This window comes from Lissotriton vulgaris, chromosome 5, assembly GCF_964263255.1.
Source record: "Lissotriton vulgaris chromosome 5, aLisVul1.2, whole genome shotgun sequence".
Classification (NCBI taxonomy): domain Eukaryota; kingdom Metazoa; phylum Chordata; class Amphibia; order Caudata; family Salamandridae; genus Lissotriton; species Lissotriton vulgaris.
This window is the reverse complement of record NC_141693.1, coordinates 1,828,580,745-1,828,596,938: the sequence shown is the minus strand read 5'-3', so window position 1 is coordinate 1,828,596,938 and position 16,194 is coordinate 1,828,580,745. Positions and strand designations below refer to the sequence as shown.

General features: G+C 46.2%; 1 protein-coding gene across 1 annotated transcript in view; it reads right to left on the bottom strand.

Annotated features, from left to right (window-relative positions):
- Nucleotides 1-16,194, bottom strand: part of SKAP1 (src kinase associated phosphoprotein 1) — a 1,438,262-nt gene that overhangs the window by 1,200,675 nt on the left and 221,393 nt on the right. Inside the window, exon 3 of the mRNA XM_086924266.1 lies at nt 12,523-12,548. Coding sequence (XP_086780392.1) covers nt 12,523-12,548 — 26 coding nt within the window. The remainder of the gene's footprint in view (nt 1-12,522; nt 12,549-16,194) is intronic.

Sequence of the window (16,194 nt, the reverse complement as noted above, 5' to 3'; positions counted from 1 at the left end):
TTTTTTGAACAATCGCACGCAGACAGTGAGGTTGGGCAATTTTTACTCTCCTGTCTTCGCAATCCCATGTGGGGTCCCCCAGGGCTCCTCGCTAAGTCCGACGCTGTTTAATATCTATGTAGCGGACTTAGCGAGGGTAATAAAAACTCATGGGTTGCGTCTGACGTCTTACGCAGACGACACCCAACTAGTCCTGGCAGTGCACAAAGATGGTCCAGTTGTGGCAGCAAAATTTCAAGAAGCAATGCTGGTCGTTTGCGCTTGGATGTCAACAAATTGTCTGAAACTTAATTCAGATAAGACCGAGGTCATGACCTTTGGCAGCCTATCCCCGGAATGGTCACCCATATGGTGGCCCAGCCAGATGGGTCCCCCGCCTGTTCCAGTTACCAAGGTCAGAAACCTGGGAGTCATCTTTGACAGTAAACTGGTTTTCAATCATCATGTAAACAAGGTAGTATCATCTGCCTTTTATGTCCTGAAGAAAATAAGGAAACTCATGCCCTATCTCCCAGTATCAGCAGGGAAAACCCTCATTACAACTCTGGTATTCTCGAAGATGGACTATGGGAATGCCCTCTTTCTGAATACTCAAAAACAAGTCCTAATGAAACTTCAGTCTATACAGAATGCGGCAGCCAGAATTCTGCTTGGTATCCCCCGACGCCATCCGACAACCACAGCAATTCGACAGCTTCACTGGCTAAAAGTGGAAAACCGCATCAAATTTAAGGCATTATGTATTGCCTACAAAGCCATACATAATACAGGACCCAGGTTTCTGAGAGAGGCCTTTAAACTGTACACTCCAAAAAGACAGCTCAGATCTGCAAATACATGCATGCTCCCAGTCCCTCGAACTAAAACAGTGACCTGGGGAGATAGGCGCTTCATGGTAGCTACACCCAAGCTATGGAACACCATCCCTCTCATCATTAAAACCGCCCCCAACTTGGTAGGTTTCCGTAAGCTCCTTAAAACATGGCTATTCGACCAGTAAGCCGGTGTGTATCTGGTCCTTATCTGATTAACCACATGCGCCGAGACACCCACGGGTAATTGTTGCGCAATAAAAATCTCAAATAAAATAAAATAAAAAATAAATAAACAATGGGCGGTCTAGTGCGAGTTGGCCTGCGTTGAGAACTGGCCAATGTTTCAGTATGCTTTTCCTTACAGCATTAGAGGCGGGTGAAAAGGTGGTAACACAAGTCAATCTGTCTTGTTCTTTTTTCTCTTTTGGTTCTAGTAGGGCCTCTCTGGGGCAGTACCAAGCCCTCTTTAGAGAATGACGTACCAACTTACGAGGATATCCTCTGTTTCTCAGTTTTATGCTTAGATTTTTAGCTTCAGAGAAATAGTCTTGTTTATAGTAGCAATTGCGTCTAATACGCAGAAACTGAGAAAAAGGGAGGGAGTCCCGCAAGGCCCTCGGGTGGTGGCTACTGTATGCCAATAGGCTATTACGTTCTGTGGGTTTCCGATGTAGTGAGGTGGTCAGACGTCCATCTGAGTATCTTATTAGTAAGTCCAGAAATGGTATAGATTCATTACTACTGGACATGGTGTATTTGAGACCACCACTGGTATTGTTCAGCCAATGTTGGAACAGTTGTAGGTTTTCTGAGGTTTCTGTCCATAATAGAAAGATGTCATCTATATATCTCTTCCACAAGGCTATGCCATTGTGGAAGGGGTTAGATGCATCTAGAATGTTATTTGTTTCCAAATGGTCCATATACAGTATGGCCAGGTTTGGAGCGAAAATTGCACCCATAGAGGTACCCCTAACTTGGCCATAGAATTGCCCCTCAAATAGAAAAAAGTTTTTTGTGAGGCAGATCTCAAGTAACTGAAGGATAAAAATAGATGGTACATTGTGTGGGCGCATTCTGGTCTCTAAAACTTTTTCTATCACACGGAGTGATTCATATTGTGGAATGTTGGTGTACAGTGATTCCACATCCAGCGTACACATGACGCTGGATGTGGGATCAAATGGATATTCCTCGATCATGTTGATCACGGACATGCTGTCCTTGATGTAGCATCTAGTCTCAGGTACAAAAGGTTTAATAAAAAAATCTATATAGTGGGTTAGTGGCTCTAATACGGAGCCACAGCCAGAGACTATAGGTCTGCCTGGGGGGGGATTGTGAATTTTTGTGAATCTTAGGTAGACAATAGATTACAGGAGTCCTTGGGCATTTGGTATTGAGGAAATCAAATTCTTTTTTCGAAAAAAAACCAAGGTCTAATCCTTCAGTCGTGACTTTAGTGATCAGATCCTGGATTTCTGGCGTGGGATTACGGGGAAGTTTGCAATAATGCTCTGTATTACTGAGTTGGCGTAGTATTTCAACTTTATATAGGTCAATATCCTGAATTAAAACCGCCGCTATTTGTGCATGCCCGCAATTATTTGGAATTGCTGTATCGTTCCCCATGTTCACTCTGTTCCCTTCGTGCATGTCTGCACCTTTTGTCCGAATTGCGCCGTCATATATATTCACCGGTTTTAAACATCGCCGCCATTTGTGCATGCCCGCATTTATTTGGAATTGCATTGTCGTTCCCAATGCTCACTCTGTTCGCTCGTCACTGAATTTGCATGGATGTACATTGTTTAAAATAGCATGTCTGCAGCTATCACTCGCATGTCATTTTTCAGTAATTCGCCCGACTATCACCCCGACGTTGTTTTCTCATTTAAACCGATCGGTCCACATCGCCGTGATTCAACCACCGTTCACGGCACTTTTCACAGCCGTTTCGGTCACCTTGCGGCTCTGTACCCACGATGTTACTCTTTTCACTACGAGGCCACAATCGACTGCTTAGGCACTAAGTGAAACACATACTACATGGCAAGTTCACCTTCACGGAGGATCCACATTTGTATATAGACACCATGATGAAGATCAGTCTTGTTTTAACATGCCTAAACATAATGCCTGAATTGTTTTTCTCTTTCTCTCTTTTTTTTTTTTTTCCTTCCTCATTTTTCCAATGTGTTCTATTATCCTTTGTTAAGTAATGCAGAAAGGCTTAGTGATAATAATTAATAAGACAACAATGATTATTTCCTTGTCCTGATGATGATGCCCATAATATAATAAGGCATCGAAACGTTGTCGACTTTTAGAAAAAACCTCTTATGCAATATGATACAGGAATATTGTAAAAATGCAAAGTTTTGGTTTTCTGAAAATCCATGTCTGTAAAAACTGAATACAAGTTCACAGACCTATTGTAGCTTTGCCCTTTGGCCATTGCTTCGTTGTTTTGTCTATATGTTGTGGGTCATGGCTGTGCCACTTGTTACTGTGTTGTTCTTACATTTTTTTTGTATTACTGAATTACTACGCTTAATTAAAAGCTTTTTGTCCGGCTGGACACTAAACACTACACTTATTAGGGTGTTTTGATTATCTGCTTGAAATTCATTCTGCTCATAAGTAGGGACCACTGTTCTGTAAAATATATACACGCTATGCTAAGCAGTGATTTTTAGCGTACTATGTTTTTAAGCCACGCCCTTAATTACATTGACCAAGCCCCTTTGAGAGACCCTCCAGTTTTTTCATCCCACTTAAAGCCCTGCTCGTACCTACAAATTTCCCATTGCTTTGAGTCGCCCTAAAATACTTCCTCTAGCAGAGGATGATATGTGGGCAACCACAGAATGGAACCTACTGTGTTGGGAATGCATGTATGTGGGTGCCCAGTGGCACCTTTTGTGTTTCCACCCTTGCGCTCAGGCTGAAGGTTAGCCTCATATTTCCAATTTCCTACTGCTTTGAGTTGCACTGAGACTTCCGCCAGATGGGATGTAGCTGGCCACCGAATTGTTTTGGGAATGGGATGTACCTGGCTGCATAGCAATGGCACCTATTGTGTTGGGAATGGAATGTATGTGGCTGCCCAGTGACACCTATAGCGTTTCCCCCACTGCCAATCAGATCTAAGTTTAGCCCCAAATGCGTGGGGGGGAAGGGGCGTCGCGTGGGGGGGGAAGGGGCGTCGCGTGGGGGGGGGAAGGGGCGTCGCGTGGGGGGGGGAAGGGGCGTCGCGTGGGGGGGGAAGGGGCGTCGCGTGGGGGGGGAAGGGGCGTCGCGGGGGTGGGGAAGGGGCGTCGCGGGGTGGGGAAGGGGCGTCGCGGGGGTGGGGAAGGGGCGTCGCGCGGGGGGGGGGAAGGGGCGTCGCGCGGGGGGGGGAAGGGGCGTCGCGCGGGGGGGGGAAGGGGCGTCGCGCGGGGGGGGAAGGGGCGTCGCGCGGGGGGGGGAAGGGGCGTCGCGCGGGGGGGGAAGGGGCGTCGCGCGGGGGGGGAAGGGGCGTCGCGCGGGGGGGGAAGGGGCGTCGCGCGGGGGGGAAGGGGCGTCGCGCGGGGGGAAGGGGCGTCGCGCGGGGGGGAAGGGGCGTCGCGCGGGGGGAAGGGGCGTCGCGCGGGGGGGAAGGGGCGTCGCGCGGGGGAGAAGGGGGCGTCGCGCGGGGAGAAGGGGCGTCGCGCCGGGGAGAAGGGGCGTCGCGCGGGGGAGAAGGGGCGTCGCGTGGGGGGGGAAGGGGCATCGCGTGGGGGGGAAGGGGCGTCGCGTGGGGGGGGAAGGAGCGTCGTGTGGGGGAAAGGGGCGGCGCGCAGGGGGAAGGGGCAGCGCGCGGGGGAAGGGGCGGAGCGCGGGGGGAAGGGGCGGCGCCCGGGGAAGGGGGGGCGCACGGGGGAAGGGCCAGGGGAGAGGGGGTGTAGTGTGGGGGGAGAGGGGTGGCACAAATTGGGTGGGGAGAGGGGGCAGTGGGATGTTGCGAGGGGGGAGATGGGTGAGGAGAGGGGGGGTGAAGAGATGTGCTGAGGAGGGGAGGGGGGGAGGGGGTTGGGTGGTGGAGGGGAGCCGTAAAATATAAATAAAACTGAAACTTACCTGGTCCCGGTTCCACATCGCCGCTGCTCCTGGGCCAGTCCTGAACAGGAACAGGCATGCTCCCTCCACTCCTGCAGCAAATCACAATGCTGCAATGGCAGCGTTGTGATTGGTGCAGAGTCCCAGACAGCGCCCAGCAGGGCACCTGTTAGGAGGCCATTTTCTCTGTGTAGCCAGCATGCAGCCTACATAGAGAAAATGTTGAGTGCGCACGACTGCTTTGGTCAGCCCCAGGGCCGACCAAGCAGGCAGGGCACTCAGAGTGGTGCAGGCCACTCCTCCCCGACCCGCCCACCTACCCCTAATCAGACATATCCTCCCGCCCACCGGCCCCCAACCAGGCATGCCCCTGCTTTCTAGCAGCGCGAGAAGCAGAACATAAAATTGTATTTTTTTAAATACCATTTTATTTTCTGTTTCTCACACTGAGTGAAAGCAGTGAGGCGGCGCTCCCCCCCCCCCCCGTAATGGAGGAGCCGCTACTGCTTCCACAACACATCAGAGCCTCCTCCTCTCTTCTTGATTTTCGCAAGAAGCTAAAGAACTGGCTTTCTGAGTAAGCTCCCAGGACTTCCCTCCCACACCTGTTACAGAGCGCCTAGATAGCCGCAATGGTGAAACAACAATAACATAAATGGGGATTTAGTCGAAAGAGATCAGATGAGGCCATTCAAAGAGGATCAGAGATGTTTGAAGAGAGGCTGATGGATCTTTCAGACCATATTTACAAAGAGAATAAATGGTGGTGACAGACATCAACCCCTTGCAGCAAGGTGTGGGCTCTTAGGGCTAGATATTCAGCAGTAGCTTGGTTTTCCTGCGTGGTTGCAATAGTTGTCATCTGTAAGGCTGCCCAACAAGAAGCTTCAAACAGCCAATTGAGGCGAAGCCTGGCACACACTGTTCAACATGCCACAGGGTTGTGCCAAATATAAAACAAAAGTGTCCATTCGGACCAAAAACACAGCAGGTGCCTTGGTAATGAGAAAGTAAAAGGTGCCACTGACTTTGTAATAATGAACCTATTGTACTTTTGTAAGAATGAACCTATTGTACTTTGAAATAGAACAATTGATGGACAGAATGCAGAAAAATGTCACACATTCACCTCAGTACAGAGATCTGGGCCTAAATCCATCGTTTTTTTGCTCACCATGCCATTCCAGTTTGGACCCAGCCATATGCAAATCAGTCTTGACCTTGCGCCCAATGGGAACAGCCCAGCCCAAACTGCCAGGCCAGGTCCTCCCTGGACTGGTGACAAGCATCCTCGGACCGGTTTCAGGCTTTCAGCCTTCATCAGCCAGGGCATACCGTCCCACTCGGGGTGACAAATGCAAATAAGAACAATTGATGGACAGAATGCAGAACAAAGTCATACATTCACCCAAGTACAGAGATCTGGGCCTAAATAAATCGTTTTTTTGCATATCACCTATTGTATTTTCAGCTCACCTCATCTAATTGGACCATCAATGTATGCGTATATGTATGTCTGACATACATGTATCTGCGCTTAGGTGACCACCAAAGTACTGCCTTGACTAAGGTCCAGAGGTTTTCCACACCTGCCATAAATATTTTAAATTCCAGCAAATCACTCCGTTCAGTTAACCAAAAGATTCAATCATTAAACAAATGATCTTGAACAATGTTCTTGTGTTTTACTTATTATTTTCTACAGCACTAACTCCACACAACAGGGTCTCCGAGCGCTGTGCTATCCGTGGTGAATAACAGAGTGCAGAAAACACTAGGCTCAATGTTGTCATGATTTTCAAAGGTAGTAAAAAAGGAAGCATGCAAATATAAAGAAATTCGGATTCATGGGAACCAAGAGTGTGAGGGGGACAGGTGGCTCTTATTGAATGAGATAGACTTGTAGGGGAACACTGCGCTAATTATGCAAGAGGTGAATAAGCATTTTAATTTTTATAAGTGGGGCACACAGGAAAAATATACATATATGGACTATCTGAGTTCACCAGCGCTATGGAAATGTATAATATTCCTGTAACACTCTGGTGCTAGAGAGTCAGAACCAGTCCTATACAAAAATACTTGGTGTGATATTTAGTACCAGTGCAAGGCCAGTTGAGGCAACAGTGTATGACTTCATTGTGAATTGACACAGATCAATTACATCCAGCACTATTGTTTATGAATACACAAATGTTATTCTTTCGTTGCTTCCTCGGGTGGACTTTCTTAATTTATTATGAAACACACAAACCCATATGTAGTGTGAGACACAAACACACAATGAATTACTTGCACAGTGTTTGTGTCAATATAGTGCAAAACGGCGATAAACAAGTAATGTAGTCTATGGGTCTATTTCACTCGTTGAAGTCTGCCTGCGAGTGAAAATAAAAATTGCTTTCATTTGGGAACATCAATCGAAACTCCTCCTTCGGTGTAATAATTACACTAGGGACATGCACATACTCTATTATAAATAATAAATACTGAGGTGGTGCTTACATTTATGTTTCTGCTCATGATTTTAGGAGATGGGAAATTCCAAATGTGTCAAACGTCTGGCCACAAAAAGGTGTTCTCCAAGAACGGGATATATATTATTAATTTTAGATGCTATAAATTAGGAAACAGGCAATTCCCTTTTGATTCAGTCCAATAATCAAAGTGGATTCGAGTAAGCCTAATTGTTGATTCAAAGGTAGCAGTGCTGCCTCGAAACTGCCAAGTGTTTTTAAACTTAACAGCACATTTTGGTAATGTTGTGCTGTCTTTTCTCATGAGAATTGTTACAAGTGCAGTTGCTAGTTTAAAAAAACAACATCAAATTCACTTGGCATGAATTTTAATATTACCCAGTAAATCTCTAGAAGCTTCCACACTACTCTAGAGCCCACATCGGACCTGCCACCATGACCAACCCTGAAAGTCATTCTTGCCACCAGGTCAAGATGTCCAAAAACAGAAACACCAGATAACACTTAAAATTAAATCATGAGACATTTGGTACATGCTGCAGTAAGGTGAAAACTCCCCATTTCGAAACATGTAGTAACATACAAAATAAATTCATACAACAAAAAAATCGAAACATGGTGCAGGCAAAGGTGAAAAGGGCACCGACGAAGCTAAGAAATAGGATAGTCAATTGTTTTAACAATTATAGATAGAAATGCTGATTTCATGACAGAATACCAATACGCCACTTCAGACTTAGACGAGGACACCACGCGAGTAATGGTAAAAACGGCGACTGAGATCGATACAAATACCTTATGTTTAAAATAAATCTATGTGTACACTTAGGGGTGTTTTTTTTAAATGGTTATTGTTTTAAATCTCTTTTGCAGATAAAACCCTAATCTGCACGGCTCTTGGCACGGCTGTTTGCCTTTTCCCTGCATTTCGCACACATCTGTCCATTGTACTCCGCTGAATGGCGCCAGATGCTGGCTTCATCAAGCAGAGCAAGAAAACAAAGGTTTGGATGCAATTAGAGGCAGCCAGTGTGCAGTGGGCCCGATATTAAAATGCGAGGATGCCGTCCTGCTGGGAATTTGTGCGCAGCGCTCCGCCATGCTGCCAGACACGACCGGCTGCGCGGGAAGGCAGCATACCGCCATTTACTGCCACCGCGAGACGGTGATCGGAGGAGACTGCAGCGCACGATCAAGGGTGCTGCTCGTTAAGGGGCATGGGGTAGCGGGCAGGGATATTAGCCGCCCTACCCAAGGCGGAAGCATCAACACCGGCCCCGGTGTCTCTTCGTGAGCCGTGGGCCGCCATAGGACCGATGTAGCGCGCGCTACAGAGGAGCGGTGCTGATGTCACAGCACGTTCCGGAGATGGGGCTTCAGACAATATTGACACCAGATGGGCACATTAGCATCTCTTAAAGCAGCAGTACCACGAGCTAGATCACGCCAAGCAACACTTGCTAGATTCGCGGACCTATCGGTGGCCGCAGATTAACTACATACGTTTCCATGATGAGCACCAGGATTTCACAAGCAGGCTCACTTCTTGGGATAAAAGGTGTGTGCCTTTTACTGGTGCAGATGGATGCATCCTTGTTTTATATTTTGATTACACCTGTTATGTTTCGGCCACTTCTAACACTCACTGAACCACAACATCTACAGAAATCAGTAGATGTCATACATCCTCCCTTGTCTTAAACCACAGATTAACAATTTTAAAATCGTATTCTCCTATAGGCTGAAAGCCCATGAATGGCACAAAATCAACGATGGAGAGGAGCCCATTTGAAATGAAGTCTGCTAATTATTAGAGGTGTTTAATGGGATCCTGGGTAAATGAAGCACTCCCATTTGATTTAATTTAAGGTTCAGAACAGGTCACAAGATGATGTTTGCTCTCAGTAGAGTTGAGGCTGTGCAACAGAGTGCTCTATGACCCGAGAGCATGCGCAGAACCACAGACGGTGCACTGCACATGGACTGAATGACTCTCGGCCGTGTATGCTACAAAAGGACTTCAGTGTACCTGGCCTGTCAAAGATCTCCAGAGAACATCCTTCCCATCTCTCATGCTTGGAGAGGAGCATTTGGACTGCGGAGGTGCTCTTTGTGATGAGAGCCAGTTGAGGGGCATTACTAGCCGCTAGTTTAAGTGAAAGATCGAAACCACAAAGCAGTTATAAACGCAATGAAGGTCTAAGTGCTACAAAAGGTTCTGGTGGCACGTGAAGCTTAAAGTTACAGGTATCTAATTGAAGTGGAAATGGGGGACGACCGAGACCTCGAAGTCAAACAAAGGTACGTTTATTGACTCTCTTCAACAGGAGCGGGGATCCCAGCCTGCAACCTCGTCAACCGCCTCAACGAGAATGCCGGGCCTCCCCGGAATTCCCATGGCATTCCACAGGCATCACAGCAACCCCCATGAGACACGCAGAAGGAAGATGAACAGGCAGAGTTACACATCCCATGAGCTCTCATAATGACCTCCCACACTTACTTCTTTCCATGTGTTTCATAGTTCTTCTGTGTCAACAAAAGCAGCTTTGATGGCTGTAAGTACTGTACAATGGGTTCATGTGTCTGCCGCAGAGATATGAGCACAGAATGCAGTTGAAAACGTCGATTCAGATGTCAACATTAATCTGAGCTCAATAAATCTCCCACTGAGCTGGGCAAAAGTGACATCCGTATCAGTGGCACTTGAACCTTCAATGGAGAGCGTTGGCTTGTTAAATGGATGCTACTTAAGCATTATCATCTTGGAGGGGATGAAACACAAGGTAGTTATTGTTCCGAGGTAAAGCCACAGGCCTTATTCAACCCCCTAGTCAATAACAAATGTAAAGTAAGCTGCCCTTTGGATAATGCAGACATTGTACATCAGGCACTTTAAGTTACTTGAATGTAACAAACGATATGAAGGGCAACTTTACAGGTGGTTATATGGGGACTACATTATTTCTCCTGAATTTGCTCTAGCAATGTGTTGTAGTTGATGACTATTTGTTGGTGTCCACGCAAAAGAAGGAGGCTCTACGGTCAAACTAGCCTCCATTAGTATAAAATATAGATTCATGGCTCTACACCACTTTTCAGAATTGTGATTAACTATAGAGAATTTTCAACTGGTGTAGGAAATAAATGTTTAATGAAACATACACTTCCCACAACAGTTGCTTCTTCTACAGAGTTGTACTGTACTTTCAATATGGTGTTACAACAAAGAACTAGAGTGCCAACATTCTCTATAGATGAAAAATTGAAGCACACCTAAATACCATGTTGCGCAAGAGCTGCTATAAAAGTCACAGCATTTCGTGTAGAGAAGGCTGTAGGAAATGAGCAAAACACATGGGTCAATGTTTAAGGAAGTTTTGCCATAAAATAGTTTAAGAAGGCTAAAAACAGCCAAAGAGCAATTTCCCATTTTATAAACATTATTTCCATGTCTTTATAATAAAGCTAGGATTTGTTTTGTAGACAAACACGTTCCAGTCTTCCATCATAATGCATGGAGTACTGTGATTGAATGAATAAATGAAATTAGACTTATAATGTGCACAGCTACTCAGAGTGTCCCGGTGCAGTAGCCAAAGGTCATAAGTTAAATAACCATCGTTCAAACCTGGTCAAAAAGCCAAATGTTCAGCCATTTTTTAAAGCCTGATTGATTGGTGACGGGGTACAATTCTAACAGCAGCTTGTTCCAAGAAATGGCACCAAGAAAAGCCAACGATCTACCTCCCATTCTAGTCTTTCACATTTTAGGTTCACTGCCAATAATTTTTTTGAGGATCTCAGATTTCAGGTAGGAGAATGGAAGCTCAACCTGGCTCTGAGGTGTACAGTCCCAGATTGATATAGGGCCCCATGTGTCAGCACCGGCACCTTGAACACAATTATTTTCCTAAATGGAGTCCAGTGCAGGGCTTGCACATGTGGGGATATATGTACTCTCACAGACACTTTCAGAAGAAAGCGAGCTGCTGCTTTCTGCACCACCTGCAATCTCTCTAGGAGATATTCCAGCAGGCCCAAGTAAAGTACATTAGCACGATCTAGTCTTGATGTAATGAGAGCCTAAATGACAGTTTTTTTGGCAGATGGAGACAGTAAATGTAAGAACTTTCAGTGAACGCAAAACCCTGAAGGCATGTACCCACCAAAGATTTTATTTGTGATTTAAATGACAGGTGGACATCAAATTTCACCCTCAAGTTCATCACAGTGCCATCCTGAGTGCCTGGAGGAGCGGAATGTTCAGGCCAGAAGGCCTGCCAGCTGTTAAGTGGGATGTCGCCAAAAAAGAGAAGCTCTGTCTTTTCAGCATTACACATAAGTTGATGTATTGCCATCCAATAAAAGACTGCAGTTACACAGATTTTAATCAGATCCCCAGATAGCTCTTCACCCTTTCCACATGAAAACAGTAGCTGGGTGTCATCAGCATATGAAATAACTTTGGCACCTAGGGATACCGCTAATTGAGGTAAAGGGGTAAGATATACATTAAGTACATTTTTAGATGGGCAGAAACCTGCTAACCAAAATATAGATTTTTTTAAATCAGTAGTTTTATGGTAAAACAAATGATCAAAATCCTCCTCACAAGTTAAGATTTTGAGATTTCACTTTTCTGTATCTTCAAATTACGTTTTTCAGATGTTTTCAGTTGCACCCTCAGCTTGCATGAAAGTGACGTGACTTCAAAATATTTTTTTTTACATTTAGAGTGTAAGCGTACCAACAGCTCAATTCGTGAAGTAAATGAGAGGAAAATAAACATGTTAAAATATTGAGCCTGGCAGAAGAACAGGTGCACAACCTGACATGCATGCAATTTGGGATTAAACTAAATTTATGAAACATGGAACTGTTACTAGACGAAGATATGAGCAGACTATAAAAAATGCATATGGATGTTCTGATGCCTAGATAGTACAAAGGGTTGTACTCATTGCCTGTCAGCTTCTGAACATAGGACAGGCATCTTTGAACACTCGCAGCAAGAAGACATCAGTCCTCAACAACCAAGCCCATCAACTCAGATATCTCCTGTGGGATGAAGTCAAACTTCCAAAAGTCCAGTTATCCCCACCGCCAACTAGCACAGTTTAGGTTTTTAAAGTTTACAAGTCTCTTACCTCGTGAAGGAAATTCCGAAGGGTACCTGAAAAACAAAGCAGGAATGTTAAAGATGAAATGATGATACGTATGGATTAACAGTCAATAATGACGACCCATCTAGGCCTCTTTCAATCTGACCCTCTGAATGCCTCAAAAATCTTCACTGCAGGCAGAGATCTCCAAACTCTTCTGCTCCGAGTCCCCCTAAGGAAAATATTATGAAGTCCGGCTCTCCTCCAAACCTTTATGGCAAGACTTGTGGGAGCAGGAGTGGTACGGCTGAGAGCAAGGGGCTGGGAGTATAGGATCATTTCAGGGGCACTTTTTTGCAGCTCAAATTCTGCACTCAATGAAAGCAGTATAAAAGAGCAAATATGGCGCACAAAAACTGACCAAAAAACTCTGCCCCACATATGTAGGGTGTTGTGAGCCCCTCATTCTACTGTGCCCCAATGCAACTGTACCTGCTGATAGCTGCAGCCCTGAGTAGCATGCTGCCTTTATGCCTCTTCCTTTACCACTATGCCAGGCCATCATGCCAATCCTGAAACAGACTATCTGTCCCTTTCAGAAATAAATGAGGCCCGGTTGCTGTTCCCTTTTTTCAGCAACAGTTTCCTGAGCTCAAATGCTAGCAAGACCCAGGATCTAGTGTCACTTCACCTGCATTACTAACGATGGCCACTGCCTTGCAAAATAGGCAGTCTCCTCTACTCTTTGTTAAAAAGATAGGCCCTGATATTGGGCCATACCAATTCTGTCATCTCTCTGAGGACCAAGCTAAGCTGTCTCCTCTACTTCAATATTTACCTCCCTTGGTCCATTGGTATGAGGCCAAAAATACTGGCACAGCAAGTGTGCACTGGGGCCTAATGCAAACAAGGAAGCATAGTAAAACAGCCATAATTGGGGTTTAGTTGGCCCCTCACACCACTCGGCCTCAGTACCATTGCACCTCCAGGATCAATTATACCTACTGCCCTACAAAACATACTTCATCCTCTGCCCACTACACATCACTATTACTCCTAGGCCTGAGGCTCGAAGTAGGCTGTCTGCCCCTTTGTGTAATAAAAAAGGGAACAAAGCCCCATATCTCGCCCCCCCCAACCTCCAATTCCCTGGTGCTGGGGCCCTGCTCCCTGTGCAACAAGGGTGACCTGGACTTTAATAGTAGCAAGTCAGGTCAAGTTTGCGCTACATAAAACTTTGTAAAAAAAAAAAGGATAATGGGCCTCTACTCCACTTTTTGCTAGAAATGACAGTCATAATGAGGGGCCTCACTCACACTTTCACACTTTGGGTTCCGTTGCCATTGCTCCCGCTACATTAATGTTAGTGCTGGTCCTTTCATAAAAAAATAGCCTCCATATGTTGCTCATATGTCTGTCCATTTGTAGATTGAAAAGTTATTCCCCTAGATAGCACCCCTCTTATGGGCCATGTCTTTGATGTTATCCACGTATCTCACTCTTTTTCTCGTTCTCCTGGACATTACTCTGAAGCCCAGGGATCTGGGTGATCAGGGCTCTCCCTGTGGGCAGCCCCTCAGCTTACCTAAAAGGACATCTGCATGTCGAAGTGGGCAGGATTTGCGGGGACCGATGTGCCTATTTTTTTTTCTTTTTCATTTCACAAAACCAGTTTCCTTACTTCTTGTTAAACAAAAAAATAAACAAACAACCCTGAATGGTAAATGTGACCGTTGTGGTGCCTCTGGGTGAAATTGAAAAGGAACAGAGTGTGGCTCTCATGTGTTGAGATGGTGGGACAGAGAGGTAAAGAAGAAATGGGCCTTCTGAACAAGGTGCCTGCTACCTGAAAGAAATGTAAATGGGTGCAATTGGTTAATCGCCAAACGTAAGGGCAGCTTGGGACCCATTATTAGCCTTAATTAATGGAGTCACTGCAAGTTTCATGATGACAAGTGACATAAGAGTGTTGAGTTGTGGAAAGTGTCTTATTAATGGATACTTATACAAATACCTTCACTAGGTACAGTCTAATTACCTATTACTAAATATATGCTTTGAAAGTACTTGTGTTATCTTATACACTAAACCCAGAACCACTGGAATCATGCAATTTTGTGGCTTTCCCATAATTAAGCATGTGCCTCATTTGCCACATAACCCATCATCTGGTGCATAAACTGCAGATTCTAAAAAAAAAAAAATTCTAGCTCAACAGATCAAAAGTTACGAAAATGTACGACTTGTTCCCACACATGAAAGCCCTTCACAAAAGTTAACTGGTCGCCTTTCATTTGCTTATTTCTGTATTTGGTTATTAAACTGGTACTAAGGAGGTAAAATATTTGCCCAAACAGCATTACTATGTATAAAAAATACAAAATGGTGAAGTAATACTATAAAAAATTGCTACTTTATTCCACTTGCCATTTCCTCTTACATAATTTCATCAATCCTGCTGCATAATTTGGCACTCCCTTGCAGCATAATTCCAGTGGCTCTGACTAAACCATTCTGCAGCAGTTTATTTTATACTGGGTGTAATACAGTTTTAAAATAATGATTTACATATTGACATTCACAGTGCTTTCTGTTACAGGCTTGGACTTCAAAGATCCATATATAACCAAGTCCCTTTTTAGGTTTTGACTGGCGATGCGCACGTAGTGCGCATTCGCCAAAAAACCTTATGATTTGTGTGTGGGGTCGGGTATACGCCCCCTCCTCCCATTGGCTAGCTCCATAAATGGAGGCTAGCCATTGGGAGAGGGCTCTGTCCGTCAATCTCGAGCCAGATTCGGGGGCGTTCCCGAGAATTTTTGGCTTTTGGCTACGTCAGCCGAAAGCCTCTTCTCGTCAACGCCCCCAAATCTGGTCCGGGATTGAGGGCACCCGCCTTCCTGCTCCTGTCTCACGCGGCGCCCGGGCCGTCACGTCCTGCTTCCAAAGGCGGGGGGTAACAATCTCTCTTCCCATCACTAGTAACGCAGCTCCTTCCTTGATCACCAGGGCAGTTTCCCGGCCGGAGGCATGGTGTCACCAGTCCTGTCCTCTCCCTGATCACTAGTGCAGCTGAGCAGCTCCCTTCCCGGTGCGGAGCTCTCTCACCGGTCACCGGCGCAACTCTTTCCACAATCAGTAGTGCAATTTCCTACAGTGCTGCCCTCTCCCTAATAGCGAGTGCCGTGTTCTTGATCACTAGCGCAGCCCTGCCTGATCACTACTGGCGCTCCAGTGATCTGAGAGTTCCACTCCTCCCTGACCCTGTGGAAAGCCCGGCGTAGCTTTCCCCCTCCCTCCCTCCTCCAGAGCCTCCCAGGCTAGCCTCACCTCCCAGCCCCAATCCCTCCCCTCTCTCCTCCTTCCCCTCTGGCTGCACAAACATGGCGGAGCTGCGGCGAGTGGCAGGGCTGGATTGGGACCCGCTGCTGGTGTGAGGGGGCGCCTCGTCCCTGGTGGGGGGCAGCATGGGAGCCCGCTGGATCCCCACCAAGAGGGAGAAGTATGGCGCCGCGTGGGTGAGTACCGGAGCGCACACTTTGACCATTCCCGGCACTTCCTTCTGCGCTGGAGAAAGTTTACAAACTCTGCCCTGTCAGCCTGAGAGGGCTGCGTCCAAGGAAACACATTTCACCCTCCGTGCCCTGCACTCGCCCCTGCGTGGGGTGTATGCTCCTCGTCCCCAGCCCTGAGACACTTCCTCAAGCCCCCGTCCAA